The 24,422-nt window shown below is 35.4% G+C and overlaps 1 protein-coding gene across 9 annotated transcripts in view; it reads right to left on the minus strand.

The window, feature by feature from the left end:
• ATRNL1 (attractin like 1) overlaps window positions 1-24,422 on the minus strand; it is a 495,684-nt gene that overhangs the window by 128,333 nt on the left and 342,929 nt on the right. For 6 of the 9 annotated variants that reach the window (XR_010832767.1, XR_010832768.1, XM_013174609.3 and 3 more), the window contains one exon: window positions 713-820. The exons of the other annotated variants lie outside the window; for them this stretch is intronic. Coding sequence is in view for 4 of the 6 variants with exons in the window: in XM_013174609.3 (XP_013030063.3) it covers window positions 713-820 (108 nt within the window). In the remaining 2 variants the exon portion in view is untranslated. The remainder of the gene's footprint in view (window positions 1-712; window positions 821-24,422) is intronic. 9 annotated transcript variants of the gene reach the window in all.

Genomic DNA, 24,422 nt, shown 5'->3' on the forward strand with positions numbered 1-24,422 from the left:
TAATAATTGTAAACACAATATTATAAATAAAAGAAAAGGAATAGAGGATTACAATCTACCAAAACCCCGACCTAGATTAGATATTCATTATTATCCACGTATTGTAATTCTCCTATTTTCAGGTGAAACTTCCAGAATCTATTTCATGCATTATTACACTATTCCAGTATTACATTGTCTTGCATATTATTATTTCTTTTTCAATGGCCTGCAATTACAATAAAAGAATGCAGTAATGTAGCCATTATCTACAAACGAAAATATGCAGTATAGTCTGTATTCTTTAAACCTGTACATATAAAACAACATGGAAATGCTACTCACAGTTGCTTTATTTATTTATTTGTTTGTTTGCTGTAATATCTGCTAATTAAGATAGATGTTAACTAGGGGGCACTCTGTACTCGAAGGACTGAGCATGAGGTTTGCTTTCTCCTGTGTCTTGCATTCCTTCAGCTCATATCCATCAGGAAAGGAGTGCCAGGTGAGCTGACTGTCACTCCAGACGAGGCTAATAGATTCTCCAGTGGCTTTTGTTACAGCTCATGTCATGCTATTAAAAATATGCACCTTGAAAATGGCATAACATATGTAGCTGAGACTTGTCAGCTCCAGGTAATCAGACTGCTTGGTTTCAGAAGCAGATGCAGATGAGACTAACAATATAAATATGCAAATCACAATGGTCCCTTGTCAGCACCACTGTTCCTACCTCTAATGGCCCTCGTAGAAAGTCTGTTTGCTCAGCTCCTACTTCCAGTGCTACATCGACAGAAGCAAAGGGGCGGCTGGCCATCTGCTGTCGCTCCCGCATAAGTTGCTGATGGGGAAAAAATGATGTTTTAACAAAACATTAAAAAGTGCACCAGATATTAGGCTGCCCTACTAACCTCCCATTACAATGTTAGAATGCAAATAGCATGCAAATAGTCACATTTTTAATATTAAAGGGAGAAATTTATACTAAAAGATCATCTTCTATATTTACTTGAGGAGTGAGCCTGGAGAGCTTATGTTGTCTACAAACAGTCTTTCAGCTTGAACTCTGATGAAGTCTCCAAATGAACACTCCCCTAACTGGCTATTCATTCAAAATAACTTTGCTATTTGTGCTAGTTGGAAACAGATATGGGAAATGTTTGGTAAAAATAGCTGATGTCTAATTGCACTGATAAAGCATGCAGCAGAACACCTGCCAAGAACAAGCCCACTTGGCCTTCAAATTTTCATACTTCACTACTAAGCCAGATGGAGTTAATAGTGTCAGGACTCATAATTTTATGGAGCATCTTTCCTGCAGTTACTTAAAAATGAAGAATAATGTGTCAGTACTGGGAAGCCTGCATCAGTATATTTGAATATGATCAGTTATGCTCACAGAGCTTGTACTATCCCTTCCAATCATACCAGTGTGCACAGAAGTCCCAAGCAAAACCACAAAGCTAACTCATATTTCTTCTTCAATCTGTAATTATAATGCTTATTAAACCATGATGAATAAAAATGATGACCAGCACTAGATATTACAGATCTTACTTCACTGGTTCAGTGCAACTAATAAAAGCATTATTAAATATTTAAAGTGAATGAGTCGTGCAATTAAAGTCGTGTGCTCCTTCAACTGAACAGGATGTCACGGCATCTTGAAAAGACAAAACACTTACAAAAATGTGTTATTAGAAAAGATCTAAGTTTCATTTTCTTCGTGGTTTTCTCCCCATTACTTCTCTGGAAAGCATAAAACATTAGAAACTAGCATTTGAATGTAAATGACGCTTGCACTGTGACGTACTGTTCATAAAAGCCTTTGAAATAATAAAAGGAATACAAACAAATACTTGCCGGCAGCTTACTAATAAACACTCTTGATTTAAGGCCTGTTACAAAGCAACAAGCTCAACTTTGTAATACCTTGTGCATTTTTTCCTTGACTTGCATTTTAAGATTGTCTTCAGAAATCTAAAGTAGTACTCGCACCATTAAAATCAAAACTGTATTCTCCTAACTCATACCTAGTACATTCTCAAGGCCTGTTTTTGTTTTTTCAAAAAACATGCATTGTATTTGTCAGTGAGCACTCACACAAATGGGCCCTCAGCATATCGTATCAAGGGGATAACTGGTGTCTGTGATATGTCTGTGGACTTTATAGTCAATAAATAAATAAAATAAAATAGTCAATAAATAAATAAAAGCTTAATTTGAATATATAGATAGTTAAAAATAGGTTTTCAACCCTTCATTTAAAAATGAAACTAGTGGTTTCTGATGTACATGAGTACTGATTTGCATCAATACAATATTCATAGATTTACAGCCAGAAATAACTGCTATGGCTCTCAACTCTTACCAACAACTTGATAAACACCACAAAAATTTAAAGTATGAAAACACTGAGTCCCTACATGCTAAAATGACTGTATCTAACTCATTTTCTTCCTAAAACAAACAAAAAAAAATAAAGAAAACAATGTTATTAGAGTAGTCCTGCCATATGGAACTCATTACAGTATTTTAATTGCATTGAGCTATTGGCAAATGCTTACATTTTAATAGGAAACCAAACATTGTTTTAAACAAATAGAATTGCTTGGGGAAAGTAGTTAAACGAGCAGAATAACCTATGTTCCAAATGCACAAATGATTATTTAAAAGATTTAGTCAATACAGATTACCAAGGAATGAGTATTTGATATGTTCACAGTTTTTTAAGGGTAGAAGTTTTCTTCACCTCTGCTTCTAGCCATGCATTCAGTAAAACTTTCATTCATAAGGCAGTTGCTGTAATTTTGATACTCTGTCATTTACGAATAGTACTACAAAGATTAGTACTATGAAGACTCTTAATTAGCTCTGTAAACAAGAATGAACATTTTAAAAGGTTCAGCAACCCATGAAGTGCTGCTGAGCTGGCAGCTGAGCATTTCACATCAAAAAAAAAAAAAAAAATTGCTCTATTCAAAATACTACTTCTTTCTGTTCAGCATTTTAAAGCTTGCTGTAAGGTGCAGCAGAGGAAAAATAAGTGGGAATGAGGAAAAAAGCAGTAAGATATTATGATGCTTAAAATCAGTTTTGCAGACAGTGAAGGTCACTAACTCCCACCATTTGCAATTGTTCATGCATCAAGACTATGAAAAAGGCAAAATTCCAGTCATAGAAAATGTTGTGAGCTAGGTTATTGCCTCACAGGCGGCATTCAGGTGTGACACCCTGTGCTCCAGCCACATGCTGGTTGCACATAGTTCATTCAGGTATGTGGAAAACCCCATAATTCACCTAATAGGTCAGGAAACAGAGAAACTCTCCAAGAATTTATCCAAACATGGGTATTATAAGAAGAGGGAAGAGACTCTTCCTGAACTTTTTTGCAACAGTCAAAGAAATGAAAAAACACATAGATTGCATCACAGATCAGCTAGAATAAACATAGGAAAGCAGGAATGGAACTACACTGGTTTTGCCATATATACATATTTAAAAAATAAATAAAATTACTGCATTTTAAAACCATACCAAAAAATAAAAATCCCAACATACTTCTTCAGTAATAGGGGGATACTTCCCTTGGAGACAAAAAATAGATGGGGATTACTACAATATTTAAATATTGTATCACAAATTTAATTAATAATATTCAGAATTAAGCATATGCCTAAACATTCACTTAGACTTACGGGAACTTCAAAACCTAAATCTCTCAGCACAGGACTGAGAAACTCAATGGCCTCTATCTGGCTGACCAGACAACTAATTTCAAGCTGTACCATAACTTAAAATCTCTTTAAGCTCAAGAATATTGATGAGATTTGTTTTTTAGGTGTCTCTGTGTTTTGTTTTGTTTTTTCCCCCAATAATTTCAAAGTACTAAGTTTTTAATTAATTTATATTTATGTAATAGTGTTTTTCTGAAGTATAAAATTGTGTTTGTCATCAATGAAGAACAATAATATGTTACGGTAGTATAAATTATTTCACCCATTTCTCACTCAAAACCTATATAGTTCAAGAACACTTCTTATGAAACAACCATTTTTGGCATAATCATTTCCTTGTCATGGAAACATACATTTCACCAGACTTTCCACGGATATGTAGACATCTTTATCACTAGTTATTTTATTTTTTAGTTTTGCTTTGCTAGTCAAATAAGAAGAACAGAACAGAACAGAATGACCAGTTTCCCTATTTAGAAGTACATAACAGAGAAATATCTGGGTATTGCAATTAAATTTTACTGTTGATCAGAAAAAAAAAAAATCTCACGGGGGACACTTCTCCGATAAATGCAGTTTGGAGGGAATTAAAATGTTCCATAGGATCTTGTGCAATAAGAAAATGTATCTGTTGAAAAGTCTTTATTAAGTACAAATGTTATTTTTTTCTTTTTTGTTGTTTTGTTTGATAACATTCAGACTTACATTCAAAACATTTTGATGCCAATAATGTATTCATGTATAATAAAACACAATGCAAAGCACATATTGCAATGATTTAACATTATCAGAATACACTTCAGTAATCCCAGGCTTACATTTTTCAAGGCTTTTGTATTTTAGGTAGTATTAACATTTTGCTTCTCTTTCCTATTTAGAAGATTGCTTCATTCTTTTCTCTCTCTCTCTCTCTCTCTCTCCTTCTTTCTAGGAATAGGATACTGTTCTTTTGACAAGCACTGCTTTTTTCTATGCTCCTCTAAAAACCCTAATTGAAAAAGCATGAGATGTGAGGAACTAGGACAGGTGTACTTTTCCTTTGTTGGACAGTAACAGACAATCTTGAGAGACTGATAGGTTAGGATAGCTAAAAAGGATGAAACCACTTTAGTGCCATAGAAGGATGAATAGAGAAGTCTTCTCAAAGATCTTTCTGACGGGGGTTGGCACCTTAGTTTAGTCTATTAGTTGGCAAGGTCTATGTTAAAGAGTGCACCATAAAGCATGCACAGACCAGTGTGTATGTCAAAGTTCATGGGACAGCTTGACAGCTAGGGTGGCCAAGCACTTTTGAAATGTTAAGGAGACTTCTGACAGCCAGACCAAGAAAGCCTTCCTTTTGGCTGTTTAGAGGCAGGCAGTCTCAGTACCTGACTTCAGAAATAAGGAAGGATACGGCAGTTGAAAGGGTGACAATTATTTTAGCAACAACATAATTCTGCCTAGGTTTTCTTCCTTCACATCTTAGATTTTATTTATCCCCCCCAACAAGATTACTACCAACATTATATCTGACTCTGCCCCAAGATAAGTATTCAAAACCTTGAAGAGCAGTGATTCTGCGCTCTCTCTCGGCAACTTTTTAGTCACACAGTTTTTCCAAATGCCAAATCTGAAATTCCCATTCTGCTTATTCATCACCCATCTCTGACTTGTCTGCTGTTACAGCTTGGTCTCCTCCTCTCCTGTTTCTGTGCTGTCAAATGCTGATGTGAATAACACCAAAAGGCTAAAACAAAAGCATTAACAATGCCCTGTGTTAGATGACATTTCAAGAAAAAGTGTTTGGAATGAGGAAAAAAATGTCAAAACATCAATAACAGTTGCATTGACTAATTTATGACCACGCTGCATTTGACAAACTTCAGGGGTAAAAACAAATATATATGTAATTACATATAAGTGGACAGTCCTGCAAAAATTGACATTTTCTATAAGCCGTATAATTTAGTCATTCATACATATTCTTGATTTTTATTTATTTTTTTTATTGCCATACCTAATCAATAGAAGTAACTTAAGTGGTTTTGAGTGGATACAGATCTGACTGGACCACACACATATTAGTTAGAAACAGAATTTATTTCCCTTTGAAAATCCTAAATTCTCATTTTCAAACTGAATTGTACATAATTCAATGTAGCTCTCATTATTTGCTTTAATTTGCACAAAGATTGTCTTCTCTGTAACTTTTCTCATTGTAACTATCAGTGTTACAAATCTCTTCAAATTAAATGAGCTATTTACATAGCTGGAAAGGAGAGGAATTTCTCATTTATGTGTTGAATAACCTACTTGGTTAATTTCCAAATCAGATGATTTCATGGGAATGGTGTATCTATGTTGTCACTTCTGAAGTGAACTAAGCTCACTGTTCCATTATTGCAGGAGATACGGTGACTTTGAGAAGCCGGACAAAAGGCACCACAGGGAAGTAAGCACCAGGAATTTTCATGCTTATGACAGTAGTCTTACAATCCAGATTCACTCATTCTCTCCATCATGAACTTCCTAAATAACCCTGGTAAATTGCCTTCCCTGTGCCTCATTTCCCAGTCTGTTAAGTGGGAAGGGCTCTGACATGAGTGCATTCAGGTAGGCAATGAGATATTACAATGATCGCTACAGGATAAAGTGCTATTTGCACTGCAAAACAGACTCTATAGAAAGTTCCTAAGATATCAGAAGCTATTCCATGCCACTTTCTTTTAAAATTGCCTGAAGAAAAAGCACTTTCAGGTGTGTGCAAAGTCTGTCATGGGAAAAAAAATGAGAGGAGTTATACTTTTTGTCCTAGCTTTGCACTGAATAAAATGAAGGGTTATTTAAACTAGACATAGTCCAGCAAACAACAGCTAAGACATACTTAAAATACAGTGTACACATCCCAAAAAATAACAGTTCCAAAAGGTCAAGTTTTTATGTATCCCTTTTGGAAACCAAATACCAGTCGTCTGTAATTTCCCTTGAACAAATCAAAAATGAGAAAAAAAGATGAGCCCTGAAAAGGTCATTTTGTTGCTAGATCCAAGGAACAGACATTTTATGTATTGCACATTAGTAAGCAAAGAGCAAAATGTGAATCTGATGTGACTTCAGGTTTAGGAATAGAATAGAATAGAATAGTTCTGGAACAGAATTCCCATCTCCAAACGACTGAGTATAAAAAGCTGGGTATTACAGTGGAAATGACACACTGGTTTATGCTTATTTGCAGACAATTTATGACAGAAAGCTCGTGTTACAATGAAGTTCTGATCAATCCTTCAGATATTTTCCCTAAGGATTAATTTTGCATAGGAAGATTTTTTCTGCTGTGAAGAATCAATAATAAGCTCAAAATTCAATTCTATACCACAATTCACTACTTTCAAATTTAAAAAGTGCTATACAAGACCTAATCCTATTATCTCATTTAGATCACTAGGAATTCATGTTGTGCATTTCCATAGCTCTGTAACAATAATCACTCTAAACGTTCCTCAAGACTTAAGTCTTTTTGTAGGCCTTGCTAACCCCAGATCCGCACTCTTTTTCTTAATCAAGTGGGTTTAGAAAATCCTTTCAGCAAACTGTTATTTTGCTGTTAGCTAGAAGATCCATTTTCAATTAACATAAAGTTTCTAAAAATACTTATTCTGCAAACTAATTCTGTGTACAAAGAAAAAAGAGAACCAGAGCCACTAATTATATATGTTAAAAAGTTTCCACATAAGACATTCCACTCTATTTGCCCAAGGACAGTTATTTATAAATGAATATATTAAAATATGTGTTAAAATTAATTATTTCAGAATATGAAAGTGAGATTTGAGTATCATATTATGCAAACTACTCTTTGGAACTCTTTCATTTACAATGTGTCACATAAATAAATGTTTTTCAAAATGTCTTCTAAAGAATTATTAACTCCGATAGTGTAGTACTTATGTATAAAGTGCCATGTTTATAAGTGGAATAGACACAGTATTAAACTACCCTACATTAAAAAAAAAAAATCAATGCATCCTATCCACATTATTAAGCTATTGTTTTTAAAACGAGATATCGTGAATGTTACCCATTATTATCACAACAGTTAAAAACTGTTTTAGTTACTTACCTTAGACAACAGAAGTCAAACTCAGAATTCCCAGTTCTCAAAAAAAATTTTAGTCTGTCCTATAGCAGCAATTAAGATTGCTTTAAAGATAGTAAACACAGTCTAATAAAAGAAACTGGGTGTAAGTTGTACCACATAAGATCACTGTTCATCTCTGTGCATTAGTTCTACACAAAGGCAGGTTGCAGTGTGATTATGATCTTTCTGGCAGATACACAAGTTTCTAAGAAAGGCCCCAGTGATGGAGGTTCCCCAGTCACTCCAGAACTCTTGAGTGCCTGACAGCACCCAGGTCAGAAAAGTCTTTTCTAAAATCTAAATTAAATCTCCATGCTGACATTTAAGCTAAGTGCTTCTTGTCCTGTCTATATCTGAGGAAAAAAAATTTACTTTTTTCTCCTCTACAGGAGCTCTTTATAAATTTGAAGTTTCCCTTCAGCCTTCTCAACTTCAAACAAACGTGGGTGTACAAGTATTATTTCACCATGCTTTCTCCCAGCTTCAGTGCTCCCCTCTGCACTCTCCAACTGCATGACACACTCATTAGATTGTGGAGCCCCAAACCTTACACAGCAGAATAGACGGGTCACTTCTCCAGCCTTACAGATCTTTTTGTTGATAGCATTATGCCAGTATCTTTGCAAAGACTTATATTTCACTTCTGATCCATAATTCTACCTCATTTTCTGAATATTCTTACCAAGCTTGTTGCCTATTTGCCCCTACCATTTTTTTCTGCAGATGCTTATATCTTCCTCAGAGCAGAATCTTGTATTTGCCAACTACAGAATTGTGGAATTGTAACTTTCCAGACAATTATTTCAGATTCTCTCATCTTCTTCTGTACAGATTGCAATTCTGTCCTGCAAGACAGAATGTTTTGCAGACTCTCTTACTTCAACTACATATGTAATATGTACAGCTACATACACAATAGCCATGGTCCATTACTTAAACACCAGAATCTGATCACAGCACAACCCCCCTTGATACATCTTTCCCTTTTCACACTGGAAAACTTACAACTAACTAGCCTAAGAACACAGTTTACATCATAACCCAAATGTCAATAATTTTGGCCTGATCATGTTTCTTCAGGTTGTTTATGAGAGTTATGTGAAACATTGTCAAAAGCCTAGTAGAAGTAATGCTATATTGAGTCTCACTTGCCCTGTCTAAAGTATCAGAGAAAACCCTTACAGGCTCAGATCAGATCAGCACATCAGCCAATTCCCTAAATGTTCTAGAATAAATTTCACAAAATCATTAAGTTTGGAAAAGACCTCCAAGATCATCTGGTCCAACTGTCCCCCTACCACTGATATTACCCACTAAAGCATGTCCCTAAGTACCACGTTTAACCTTTCCTTAAACACCCCCAGGAACAGTGACTCCATCACCTCCCTGGGCAACCCATTCCAATGCATTCCAAGTCTGGAAAGGGACAGCCAAGAAGGCTGGAAAGGGACAACTATAATTTATATTTTACCGAGTACAATACCATTAAGAAATGTAAACTGGTGATGTACTGTGACTGACTGATGCCTTTAAATGCTTCCCAACTTCAGTTCTTAAAGTACTAAATAAAATAACCATTGATTTCAGTGCCTTACAAAGGAGACCAAAAAGAGGTGGATTTACCAGTAGCCCTGCCTGTGTCAGGATCAAAATGACCTGATGTAAATGGATCCACAGTGAAAGGAGCTGTACAGCCTTGCCATTGCAAGCTGAGTAGGCATGCCACACTAGCCTGTGCTACTCTGATAATTCTTACAAAATCTGGGCTTGCGTTACTTCCTATTGCAGTAGGCACCAGGTTAATGGCCTCCCTCTTAATTAAAAAAATGAGACTCATCCTGCCAATGATAGCCTTTTTATTGCAACTGTCCCATCCAAGAATAGCTCTAAATCCAAAATTTTTAACACCAACAAAATCACAATTCATTCGTAAAAGCATACTTTTAAGTTACGTACAGGACCAGGAAATCTGGTTGCTCTGATCATACAGAAAATCATCACAAGAAATCCCGTCCATCTGGCATTTTCAGAGAGAAGGCTTTTAGCTAAGCAATGTAAAACTAGGATACTGATCTGAAATTTAGGTACTTATCCAAAAAAATATTCCAAAGTTCACAGATTTGCTCACCATACCTAGTACTTTCAGGTCAGCAAGAATTTGGCACACGCTGCTAGTGGGAATGGCATGTGGCCATAGACAACTCATTTTGTGCAGGGGAGTGAACGGCTTTGAAACAGATGCAGTTCTGCTATCTGATCAGAGTAATAATGTGAATTAAAGCAACTCTCCTTCATTCATGCTGTTTTTTTCATTTGAGTCAACAGATTTAGCAGATGTGAGATGTTGCACCTTTTAATGGTGGTTTCTCAAAAGTACTTGAGCAATTAGTTGATCATAAAGCTTTCCACTTTGGCTACAGAACTAAGAGAGCAAGGCAACTAACCATCTCTTACATTTGAAAGAAACCAAGAAACCAAGACGGTTTACTCTGAGTTCAACTATCTGGAACAGGAAAGTATCAGTAACTGGAAATGGCTGAGATAAGGAAGCCTGAAGTTTGCAATACCTTAATGGAGAATTATTTTAAGAGGTGAACTGTGACCTAGTAAGCTACAGCTATTGAAGGGACTAGAACCTGTCTAACCTCCTAAAATATTTAAACATCAGAATTTCAGAAATTTGGGCTTTCAAGTACTAAATAACCTAATTCTACAGTCTAAAATCCAGTTCTGGAATAAGATGCGCAACACTAATTGCAAGAAACCATCCTGGCGTCATCTGTAGCACCAAACGTCAAGTTGTTATTCTCATTATTTTCATAGTTATGTTGTGCACACTGCAGGTGCAAAAACAGAAATCAGACTTTCTGGTAGCATTCCTAGAAGGGGTTCCACCAATCTGTGCGTGTACATACTCTATGGATTAGAAAAAATACTGTAAAGGAGTTCACCTCTCTGGTGCCACACAGACTTTCAATGTAAAAGTGACAGAGAATGTAAATCAAAGTGCTCTGGCATTTTGAGCTCCAGTCAGACTGTTTCAAGAGAGAGAAGTGAGACGATTTAGAGTTCATCAATTATATCACATCAAATTAGCCTCCATCACTAGCTTGGCTCGACAGCTTTCATCTATTCTAATTTACAACAGAGAGGACAGCCAAGTACAGGACTGTGGCAATGACACTGTCAAAGGGAAGCACAGCAGTTCTTTGCAAGAATGATATGCATTTCCAGCAGCAGCTTCAGCTGGGTCAAAATCTCCAGCCCGTTTAGTTTCCTTCATTTGGTTTGATCTGATAACCCTCATCCTGACTTAAAGAAGCAATGTGCTAAACATCTTTTTAGCAGTCCTGCAGTCACCACCTTTCCACAGGCACCGTTCTGTATCCCTCAACATTACAAACTGATTTACCTTTGTAGTTAAATCCTTAAAATTGATGAGGCACTACTGGATTGCCACTGTAACTGTATGTGGTAAGTACATAGGTTAGCTATTTTAAAGGAAAATCACTATCAGTAAATTGTTAGAATTTGCCTCCCAACTGACAGACTTTAAATTTGAATTTGCCATGGTTATTTGAAGACACTGACAGTGCAGTAACTTAAATCACAGCAAAACATAGAAAAGCATTGCAGAACCTTACACAGATATCACTTTACAAAATATTTTAATATTAAGAATTCATTTCTATAGATGTCATAAGCACTGTGCATCATTTAAATTGCAGTCTAGAGGCTCAGATGGATTGACATAGAAAACAGGCCTTTTGCTGGCCCTCTGCATAGTGGAGAAGTCACACAAGAAGGATGAAATGCCATCTTTACTGTTTCTACCACAATAAATACTAAGAAAGAATCCAAAAGAACAAAAAGACTGTTTTCTGCGTAGCATCCAGTTTCCCTCATCTCCTAATTTATTTTTATTTTTTAACACAGACAGATGAAAATAGGCATTTAAAAATTCCCAAACTGCAATGATTGTATCAGAACAAGCAGACTTCCAAAACTGCATTTCCATCCTCTTCTATCACAGCTTCTGCATTATGTGCATCTCTCTTGTACCTGCTTTCTTCTAATACGATTTCTTTCCAAATGAAATATTGCAAGCTTTAGGCAAGTCAAGTTCATCTTTCCCTTTCCCATTCCTGTACTTTCTCCCCAAGCTTGACTTTACTGGGAAAGACTTCAAGCGGTGAACTAAAAATAAGATTTCAATGTAAGTCTTAAAGTTGTTTTAATAATTGTATCAGATTAAAATGCTTACGGAGAATTATCAGAGTTCCTGACTGCTAATTTTTAAAGACTCTTGAGTGATTTCAAGACTGGTAAATACTAAGTAAAAGCTTAGAAACAGTATTGTCTTTTACCTGGAATCTTAATTTGTTCCTTCTTTTAATATGCAATCTTATATAGCCTGTATAAAGAAAAAATGAATATAACAAAACGTACTCCTGACTTTACTCTTGCAAACCTGAAAACAGGACATTTTTATTCTTCCAGAAAATGTACCTTCTGTATGGGAATCTTTTACCTACATTAGAAAGCGTCATAAATTTTTCAAGAACGTCGACTTGTTTTCCATTATTTGTTCCAGCTGGAGACATATTGGTTTTAAATGCCAGGGAACCTGCTATGTGTTAATGGATTTTATACGGGCATCTGCTAAATGTTTTCAAGTTTACACCACCATAATGTATGAGACAGCTGGAATTTCATTAATTGAAATTTATTTACCAAGAAAAAAAACAACAACATCCTTAATTGGAAGACAAAAGAAAACAAAGATATGATCTATGAGTCAAAGGTGCCATACATCTCAGTGATTCTTTTCAATAGACCTGTATTTATCACAGTGCAGGCAAAGCAAGGACTCACCCCAGGGGCTTCTAAAACAAAGCATGACAACTATGATTTGGCTAATTAATTTTCCTAACTCATTTGGAGTTGAGGGAAGTATGCTAGAGTATAATGTTTAAATTTTCCAACATAAGGTGTTTTGGTTTTGTTTCTTACATGGAGCTGTAATAACTTAGTATCTGTTATGGTTGCCTGATTATGAACATGGAAAATGTTATTTTCACTCACATTAAATATTGTTATTTAAGTAGGAGTGTTTTACAAATACATATGAATTCAGGATGACATTCACCTCTGCAGAGATACATTTACATTCTCTCTTGGGTCTAAATGGAGACTAGCAAACTTTCTATCTTTGTATATGTGAAAGGATCACTCACATTAGATTTCATAATTTCAATCTGGCAAATGATAGGTAGCCCTGCAGAGGTCACTCCTACCTGTGAAGCAGAGATCAGACTTTTCTTGGTGAAAGTAAGCTGAGTGATCATGATTATGCATTGTATAAGATCACTGGAGGGGTGTAACCATCGGGAAGGATTCTCTGATCCTTCCCTGCCACACAGACGTAGAGGTGGAGTTACACAAGTCATTAAAGGTACTACAGGAAAATCTTCTGGATAATGTCAAAATTGCAGGCTCCCTGCATTGGTGAAGAACTCTTTCTCCAATGGTGTCCACCACTTGTTAGTGCTCAAAACAAACTATTCAGATTCAGAATTCGGTACATTGCTCATAGGTGAGACTGAATCACATAATACAGACTTTTAGCAGCTTCTCTACCATGAGGAAATCTTGCTTTGGTTGCACAGTAGAACTGTGAGAGAATTGGTTTGGTTGCACAGTAGAACTATTCCTTATGCCACAACTGTAGGAAGAGTGCAGTGTGGGATACTAATCCTGTAAAATCCTTTTTACAGGAAAAGGTAACAGGAAAAGCTTGGAGCAGAGACAGATTCCTTCATTATAGGCAGAGGAAGACTGAACAGCCATACTCAGTGGATTATTAAGATCAGCATTAGTAGATTAAGAATGTACATAGCCACAGGTTACTGTAGTTATATAATGTCCTTTATGTATGGCCCTTTTTGAGGGTCAGTCATAACAGCTGGGTAGGTAGTTCCAAAAAGGTCCTAAAAATAATATTGTTATATTTGGCAATTGACTACTTTTTTTTTTTTTTTCAAACTTATACATTGTTCATAATGCAAAAAACGATATTATCCCCACAGTTTATTTCATTAACATGCTATGAATACATAGCTGAAATATGTATTATGAAGTATATAAGCACCCCAAAATGGCTGTTTAACTTACACACTTTTGGCAATGTTCTAACACAAAAGGTGGACAAACATAGCATTAGCAAATTTAGTTTCGTGTAGGCATACCCTTGTACCTATAAACCATTCGTGGTAAAACTACAACTTTCTTAGAAAAGATAACCTAATAATACTGGAAAAGTATTTGAATATTTGCCTTGCTTTGTAATTTTTCAGCATGTTGTTTCTCTTCCATTTCAATTTTAATGAATGAATCCTGTGATTTCAACAGTAAAGATTTGCTTGAAGTTATATTTCACTGGCCTTTACACTAACATGCATACACTCCTGTCCTACAGGCAAACATCATTTTTGAATTTCTCAGTCTTTGATGGAGGGAAATTTTGACCTAAATTTCTGGAGCTTTAAAGACTAAAGATGCCAATGATTTTTAAACATGACTTTTTAAAAGCAAGTGCAGCAAAAGGTGCTCCATGCTCTAACAAAAATAAATAATAATGATGAATATAAATAAATATATTTTAATTATTGCAGATTAATTTATTTTCTTTGAAAGTGAAACCACTCACATCTCATAAATGTAATCTTCCATTTACCATACCAACACTTTGGATACATTCTGACTATACCAACTAAAACAACTTGAGATTATATCTATTTTTCTGTATTATATAAGATGGTACCAGAGTCCTCGTGCTTTTTTCTGAGAAAGGCAAAAATGTCTAATAAATACCTTAAAATGTATTCTCAGCTGTAATCTCTCTTTCTATGCTGAAAATAAAATAGGTCTCACTGACCTGCAGAGTACCCAGTATTTCTGAAAATAAGTATATGTATGATCCAGCAGAGATTTAAAAATACAGTTTGATTTTAAAAAGCTATGGCTTTTTTGATTCCAAAAGCACAGGGTGCATGATTTAATGCTCAACTTGGAAATGAATGATGTTTGTATCTGAATTAGTCTAGGGAAAAAAATAAAAATCATTGGAACTCACTGATGCAGGAGCAGAGCTTCAGATAATGCACTTCAGCTACTTAGTCCTCTCTTCATTTATACTCAATGAGTCAAGGTTTACTGCAGCTAAGAATGTCTTTATTTTTTGTTTGTTTGTTTGTTTTTTAATTCCCTGCATACTACCAGTCACAGATCAGACCCTTCTTAAATAATGTCCTCCCCAATTTTCAGAAAATGAAACCTGACATATATAATGTGAAATACACTGGTAGTAAGTTTGTTTTACTCAGAATGACAAGGCCCAAGATATGCTAAATCAGGATCATATACACTAGAAATATGAAAAGCAGAAACAAGGAAGATGCTCTGTACAAGCTGTAAAAATATATTTATTTTTCTCAGATCTTTGATTCCTATGTCACCAATGTGATAAAAAATATGAGATGGCATTTTGCATTTTATCAATGAAATATAACCGTTCTTTTTAGTGCTCAATTAATGATAAATTATGTTTTTTTCTAATAATTTTTCAGCTGTTTTTTCAAATATTTTTGTTTTCTACCACTTGTTGACAAATGGAGACCTGTATATATTACTTTACAGTTTGATTCACCTTGTCTTGAGTATTAGCATATCAAGATGTTTAATTAGTTACAGGGATTTGCATGAAGGAACATCCTCCAGTATCAGAAGTAAAGAAAACACAGTTAAACCTCACAATAAAATTAAAATTTTGCCTTTACTTTTTCACCTGCTATTTATATTGCGCATCTAAATGTTTTTAGTTTAATTAGAAAATTTAAAACATTCTTCATATTCATTTTAATGTAAAACATACATTAAATATTAGCAATATGTAGGAACACATTCTTATGTTCCTATTATGTTGAGTGACTGATATAGCCACACCAGCACAAGTAGTAATTATACCACTATTTACTGCAACTACAAGTAGGAAAGAATGGAGTATTGGCATTATTTTTTTTTCCCAGAGTATAAAATGGGTTGCTTCAAACACTGATTTAGGTCTAACATGTTTAACGTGATTTTTTTCTCTAAGTCAAAGGCTTACATGGAACGAAGGCAAACAATTTACTACTAAATGCCAACACATATTAAGCTTTCACTGGTGAGTGAACAGGGCATTGTAATGCAGCTGGAAAGTCAACTGAAGAATCATGTTGGCAACAGCCTGCTAGACAAGGGAAGATACCTGTAAGACAGTTTCCTCTTCTGGAAAAAGTGTCTTGCCACTCAGCAATACACAATGAGAGTGGAGATGGAGGAAAGCTACAGCTAAACCACATAACACGTTTCCATGTGGTGCATGACACTGGGTAGTAAAGTCCAATTTTCCAGACAACTAGTGTGTGATAGGTAGAAATGCGCTCTTTTGGATGGAGGTAATCAATCACGTTTGCTCTACACAGTACTGCACTGTGGTGTCTGAACCTCAGGAAGAGGCTGCGCCTGGATGGAACCCAGGCTTGAAGCTGGACACGGAGGATGAAGAACTAAACTTCATGCTAACAGGAATTACAACTCCCAGAAGGTATTGCACCATTGACCAGAGCCAATGCTCACCTGACCCAAAAAAAAGTAATTCAACATCCCATTTGCTCATTGAAAATTTTCCCTAAAATCTCTCTCTTCCCATACAAAGTTGACGTTTAGATTAGGAAAATTTTTTTTTGGAAAAGGAAAATATTATTCACTGTTTAGCCCCTGTAGCAAACAATAAGAAACATTTAGCACAGGGAACACTGCCATCACACCTAGGATTTTACATGCTCTGTTCATATGTCAAAGTCATTCAGATATGTTTCTAATCCTAACATACATCACAGCATGACAGGTGCCATAAAATAAACAATACTGAACTGTTTGGAGTGAGACATAGCTAAGAGGAGAGACTACTGAATTTTATCTACGATTTTTTGCTAGTCTTGTACTTCCAAACAATGTTTTGGCCCTTCTTCATACAAACTGCAGATCAGCAGCTGTGATTCAGCTGCACAAGCAGCTCTCATATTTTCGTCTCCTGGGGCACTGCTTCTCCAGAAGCAAACTCATTTCATGTCACCTCAGCTGCCACTGGCAAACTTGCCTCAGTGCAGAAGAATCATGCTGTGATGTGATGAGATCTAGCACTCCCTGAGCACGTCGTTTATTCTTCTGATGAAGCAACAATAGTGGCTGGACTCACAGTTAACTCTATGTGAAAAGGACATCTAATGCCACTTCACCTGGACATAAATTACATTTACCTTTCAAATAGGAAACCTTTATGCAAAATCTTAACGTGTGCCATGCATTCTGTTGCGTCAGCTGCATTTTTCAAAGTACATATATTTGTTTAAAAGAAAAGCCATCAGCAATGGTGCAGTATATATAAACAGCTTGATCCAAAACGTTGGTTTTTAATGCTTACCTACAGCTTCTAATAAAACATCCAATTTTTAGCTTTAACTAGCCAACTTGCATGCCAAGTTGACACAAACACCTCAAACAACTGGTCATTACTTGTGGGCATATCACTCTTTCTGTTAAAAATATACAAAGCTTTGATACAAAAGTTTGCAGGTACTTAAATAAAGGAGACTTAAATATCTGCCTGCTCTTCATACAGGTGTTTTTGGAGATTTTTTTTTTTTTTTACTTGATGCAAAAGACATCTGCGTGCTGTGACTCTGAAACTGCTAGTGCATAATACAGAGCCTGGCTGCTATGTTTCTTAATGCAAAATGACATGGAACATTATTTGTGACATCAGGAAAAGCTGAAAGTATGCCCTGAGGCAAAACATCGTGAATCATAATTATTCAATTATGATGTTTAAGATCACCCACTGTTGTCAGAGCACTGTAAAAACGAGGCGTAATGAAGAAGGTTAGGCCAGGTCTGACATTTCACCCTTGTCTCTGATCATGCTGACTTTGGGGATTTAACTCAGTTCTGTTGTATAGTTCCTTGTGGCTTGTTATTATTTCCATTTTAACATTAAAACAGAAAATATCTGAATATGTTATGGGATTATTTCATTCTACATAGAAAAATCACAACCTATCCAAAAGAAACAAATATATATTTAAAATACTTAGAAATATTTAAGATCAAGGGAGCTAGAGAAATAGAAGAATTAGGCATTTATTATTGCAGAAGCAGGAGAGATACAAGGAGCTGTGCGGGGTGGGGGAGTGGAAAGCTATTTGGGCAGTATTTGGTTGGTTCACCAGTTCTTCCTTCTCTTTAGGAATAGGGACAGAAAGAAGAGCATCCTATGGCTGAACCTACTTGGGAGCTACCTGTTGGACTATGCTAGCAGTGCACTCAGAAAGACAAACAAACCAAAAACCACATGAGATTTAGAAGGCAATATAAAAACAGTTGGACTAGCAAGAAGAGAAAAGCTAAAATTTACTGATCTTCTCCTCTCCTCTCCTACTGTGAGGAAAAAAAAAAAAAAGGAAGAAGAAGAAACTCATAATAATCTTTTTCTCCTTGTGGACAGTGCTCATATAACAAATAAATACACTGCAAATATACAGACAAGTTCTAGAATGAGAAGCTTTTCCCAGGACCCACACGTGGGTCTTACCACAGCACTAAATATTGCTCAGTGCTTACAGACACACAGACACATGGAGGAAAAACTCTCCAAAGAAAATAACATTTTATATAATTTATTCTTCTTAGCTGTGGGGCAAAAATTATGTGGATTTTAATAGAATGCTGAGAGAAATTAAAACTACAATAAATATTGTAGTACAGGTAGAAATCTCTTATTAAAATAGCACATAAAAAGTGAAGCCAAAAAGGGTGTAAAGCAATCTAGCTGAAGAACAAAGATTTCAGGTATTAATTTATTACTACAGGTATGAGCCAGCAGCTAGCACAAGCACAGAACTCTTCCTATGCAAATACACAAGGCAAGCTAGTCCTTTTTTCCCTGGATGTGTTCAACAGAAGACAAACATAATATCACGGGACGAATAAAAAAATCTACTCACCAGTTTTTAAACTCTAGTGTTTTTTAAAAAAATACAATAATTTATAATCTAGCACTTACTTATGATGCAGAGAAGCCAACTGGAATGTGTTCTTAAACGTGACATGATACTTGCCTCTGACATTATCCCGTGAAACATTTATTTGGGGTCTGTGGCTTTTGATAACAGCTCAGCATACTGCTGCTGTTCTCCAATTTATTCTTCAAGTTTTTGGTCTGCCTGCTGATTATCACAGAGCCAGTGGTTCAGAATCCTATTTTTTCCATTCTGCATCCTACCATCAGCAAATTCCTTAAAGGAGATCATCCACTGGGATGATCCCACTTTCTAACAGTATCCTACAGATTTTTAGCAAGCCCAAAGCTACTGCAGTAACAAAACAAATGAAGGCTGTTATGTCAGAATTCTCTGCTTCCAGGGATGGAGAAGTGTCCTTGTTTTTTATATGCAAGCAAGAAATAAGAATCTTCTAATTTCCACCAATTCTCCTGCTCACAGAAGTAAAAACAGTGAATGTATGCTTATCAAAGACTGCTACATAGAGTAGTGCTAGGCAAAAGTGATACAATCAAATTGAATGCTTCTTTATTTTGGAATGTGTTACGCCAATTTTTTTCCTTTTAAAACCCTGACTTGGAGAAAAAAGATTATCTGCCTTCACTTTGGGAATGTGGATAAACTCAGCCATGAGGAAGGTGCAAGCAATGGCCCCCACATTAAGGAGGAGTAAGCTGAAGAGAAGGTGGAAATGCTGGCATTCGATTCACATCTTCCTGTTGTGTAAACAACTTAAATGGCAGTAACTTGGGCAGTGTGTCCCTGTACTGTACATTTTGTGAGGCAATCAGCGTTTATACAGAAAGATTTGCAGACTCTCTTGAGTAATTTGTGTAAAACAGAGAAATTCGGAAGAAAACAGAACAATAAAGGACAAATAACAATCCACAAAGGCCTTCCTCATTCAAACCTTTGTAAATAAAAAAAACAGTCAAGTAAATATGTGTAAAACTAGCATAAAAAAAAAAGCATCAGAGCCTCTTTATTTTGAAAAGCTAGAGTACCAATACTCTAGACACCAGAAAAAGAAGCAAGTGAGGACTCCAATAACAGGTCAATACTTTTTATTCTGTGGCCAGCCAAATGACTAAATTTTTTGTTGATCTTCACTGTGTATTATCATTTGTTCTCTTTCATTAGCTTTGAACAGCTATAGCAGAATGGGAGACAATGTGTAAAGGCAAATTTCAAGAAAGAGAAATGCAATACTTCCAATAAAATGAAAATAACTATCATTTCACCTAGCTCTTCTGTTAATGAGGCAAAGCCCCTTGTCATGGATGTTGACTGCATATAATCTACTTACTTTAAAGTTGAATTTAATTGTATTATTATTTTTATATATAGTATATTGCTCAAAAGCCATGAGCCAGGGCTTCTCTGTATTAACTGCTGTGAAAACAAGGGAAAAAGGGGGTCTACAGGCCAAAGCATTTATATTATAATTTGTTAATTTTCAATGAAGAGTGAAATATAGTCTGAATGAGGCGTTCGGGCATTCAAAAACAGAATGCAGCTCTTATTACAATTCTGCATTCAGAGAACACAATTACCAGATACACTGAACATTGCTATAAACTGTCAGTAAAGAGGAGAAAATCCTCTTTAGGTATAAACGCATGAAACACTACTACCATCAATGGAACCATGTCTATTTACAAGAGAATTTCGATCCACTGTCAAAAAAAGAAAAGGTAGAAGCAGGAAAAAAATACACCCAAACAAACAAAACAGACACATACAAAGAACAGACTGTAAACTACCAATATCCATAAAAAGAATGCTTTTTCCTATAACTGCAAAACTATCCTTACTTCAAAATAAAATAGAAGTAGTAATGATAATTATGGCTCGATTGGTAACTTCTGGACCCACAGTCACACTGGAAGTTCTGGGTTGGTAAAACTGAAACCTAGTGGTGCTTACTGTACTTTTCCTTTTCTGCAGTGAACATCGAAAACATTAAGAAAAGCCTGTTCAGAATTAAGAAATTAAAAGATTTTTGTTCTATGTGAAACTAAGGAAACACAAGTGAAGGTACTTAATAGCATAAACTAATAAGATACATTCTCCACATAGAGCATATGCACATGTATGTAGAAAGATTTGGAACAACTGGAAATGCCTTAAGGTGCAAATCAGAACACTACTTAAGAGTAGAAATACTGACTCCTGCCCCCTCTCCCTCCCTAGATCTTTGTCCATAAAAGACATCTCTAAATTCAAAACACATTTATCTATATATCAGTAATCTCCTCAGTTACTAAGCAAATATTCAGGTAAAATACTTTGCCACAGGCTGCCTGTCATGACATTCTACATGTATATTATTTCTTGAAAACACTGATAACATAAAGTAGATTCATTTTACATTAAAACTTAGCATTGGATAGTTCCCATAAAACAATTACAACTCTTGTAAGCTAAAGAAATACTCATCACTATTTAATTTGAATACTAGACTTGAAGTCTCTTAGAAGTCAATAATCAGATTCCTAAATGAGTAACTGTCTCAGGAAAGGAATCACAACCAGTACACAAACCTTGAAACTAGCGAGACTATAAACATTTTAAAATCTGATAAAATATTTTTGAAACAGACTCTGAGTTTAAAAAGTAACTCCATTGTTAAATGAAAATATTGTGGACATGTTTCTGCTTCCTCATGGTGAATGGCAATATTTATGTAAGCTTATATATTGCCCAGCTGAGCCGTAAGAGGTAATCAGTTTCTTATGTGGTCAATATTCCCATTAAGTAATTTGCACTGTGCAAAATAGGAATACACTGTATTATTTTCAATAATCAAAAAATTAATAGAAATTTTAAAAACTAGGAAAGACAGACTTCAATTTAGAACAAAAAATATGATTATTGTAATAATACAGAAACCATTCTTTCAGCATGTGCATAGAAGTTTTAAAATTCATCTTTAAAATTACTTTAAGATCTAATAATTATATGTAAGTGAAAAAGAACGTGTGCTATGATAATGCCACCATTGGGTGATATCATCTGAGTCTATTATTCAGCAGAGCAGAGAAATACTAAGAAATAATTGGTGCAAAACCTCTCATTTTAATTGCTCTGCACAGACCTGGAAAACAAGTTTGATGCCTCTAATATCAAGGAACATATCCAATTCTGAAAATGAAGCAAAATGGATCAGGCTGGTCATAAAGAAATTATAAGCACTGAGCCAGGATATGCCAAACCACCTTCAAAACAAAAGGGAACAATTTTACTTTACAAAATGGCAACAAAAGGAACAACTCACATAGGCTTGTTCAGTATCAAAAGGATTTTTTGACTCCAGGAACTGGATATAGGAGAATTGTTCAAAGCTGGAATAAGTCAGGACAGCCATGAGATCTGGGAGAAGCCACTGGTGGTGAGGAATACCACAAGAAATAGGAGAATTTTTATCTTAACAGAAAATGATAAGTATTCTGGCTTCTTCTAAACCATGGGAATGACTTTGGATAGCTAAATGCATTTCTATACATCTTTCCCAGTTCTTTGCCATATTTTCCTCCATTTCCAATCAAATGTCCACCTTATATAACTGGCTACAGCCAAAAGATGCAAAGTCTATATACATATATACAGGCTTTTCTTAAAAACATCTTGCGAACTTTACAAGATACATTTTAAGTGTCTACTTAGTCCAGGCCATGGACAAATCTTTTCTCTTCAGCTGTACTTTCTGGAGATAACATTACTCCCCGCTTCTCCCAGGATCAGACTGATTTAAAAATACGCCACAACCTCACTTCAAAGTGCTCAGGTCTGAAGTTCTTTATATTAGTTCTATCAAACTTCTCATAAAAAGTCTAGTCTGGGAAAAAAAGTACTTGGCCAATTTTCAGAAGCTTAGTACCTCTGGGGTAATAAAAAGATATTTAAGTCAATCAGCTTTATAATGGAGAACTAGCATCAATGAGAACTTTCAAGAGTGACTCTTGTCTCTTCATTATAAATATCAGATCTGTCTAGAGACATAATTTTATTTCATTATATGCTGTTTGCCATGTCAGAATAAAAGTGCTAGCTGCAAAATAGTAAATCTGGGCCTGAGTGATTAATAAATGTTCTTCACTGTATGAAAAGTATTGCTGCAATTGTTTTTTAATCTCAGAGTGCATGTTGTGTGAAAGCTTGTTTTGTGTGTCTAGAACCACTTATACAAAATGCATTTCAACTACCAAAGTTGATCATAAAGCAAAAGAAGAAAAAATAAAAAGATACATTATGTAGACAACCTTGAGGTTTCTTTTGCTTAATACAAAAGGCACCGGTGTTTCTTTACTCATTCATTGGATTCTTCAGCATGGCAAAAAGTTGATTTAAGAAACTTCATTTTAAACTGGTAACCACTTTACATTTTAAATGAAAGAACAGGTATTTTTTAAGCCTACTGGATAAAAATATTACTTTTATTGCCTTGGAAAAATAAAGGGAAAAGTGGATCCTGCCAGGATGAATAAATTACACTGGCGTGGAAAAAAAAAAAAAAAAAAAAGGACAGAACAATACAACTGACAGCAGATTAACATCTGGGGTTAACTGCCAAAAACAATGCAATGCTTATTAGTACCCGACTGAAAAGCTCAATCTTTGTCCTGGGCCACATTATTCATTTGCTTAAGCCAAACAGGCTCTTCATCAGCTTCTGTCTTGCCTTATGTTCTCATTTCCCTGGAAATGTATGGTAATGAAGGTCCTTCTAACAGATGTTCCTTTAGACTCATTAACTTCTGAATCTTCTTGTTCATTTTATCCACCAAAAGTTAGTTTATTAGAACAAACAATTGCGGGAAGATAGACCATCACAAAGAGCTATAGATCATGATATTTAACTCCAGATATTGACACTGAGTGAATGCATGCAGATGCCAATAATTATGAAGTATGATACTTAGAGATTGTCTTAAGTGATCAGGGAGTTCCCCGTGTCTCAAGAGACAAAGATGCCCAGTGTTACTTCAGGCAAAACAGCATAAATGATTGCTTAGCACAGATTCACATAGCAACTGTCCTGGTTACTGACAATAACTAAAGACACAAAGCACTTTGATCCTACTTGCCTGAGGGAGAGTTATTTAGTGAGCTAAAATAATGCTATAGGACTATATAAATAGTACTATCACAACCAACTTCGAGGAAAAGATTAAAGTCTTGATGATTTCATGAAAAATGCATTAAATAACGCCCTAAGAAGAAAGAAATAACTGTGCACAGGATCTACATTATGATACACAGAACATGACAAATGGCAGACTTTATTTATTATAGATAAGATTAGTTTAATGTATCCCTTCACCTCTGTTGAAGAACAATTAATTTTGATTTCGCTGTTGAATTACGATATGAAAATCTGATCATGAGGGACGGCACGCTTCATTCTAAAAATAACATCCCTGT

This window comes from Anser cygnoides, chromosome 7, assembly GCF_040182565.1.
Source record: "Anser cygnoides isolate HZ-2024a breed goose chromosome 7, Taihu_goose_T2T_genome, whole genome shotgun sequence".
Taxonomy (NCBI): domain Eukaryota; kingdom Metazoa; phylum Chordata; class Aves; order Anseriformes; family Anatidae; genus Anser; species Anser cygnoides.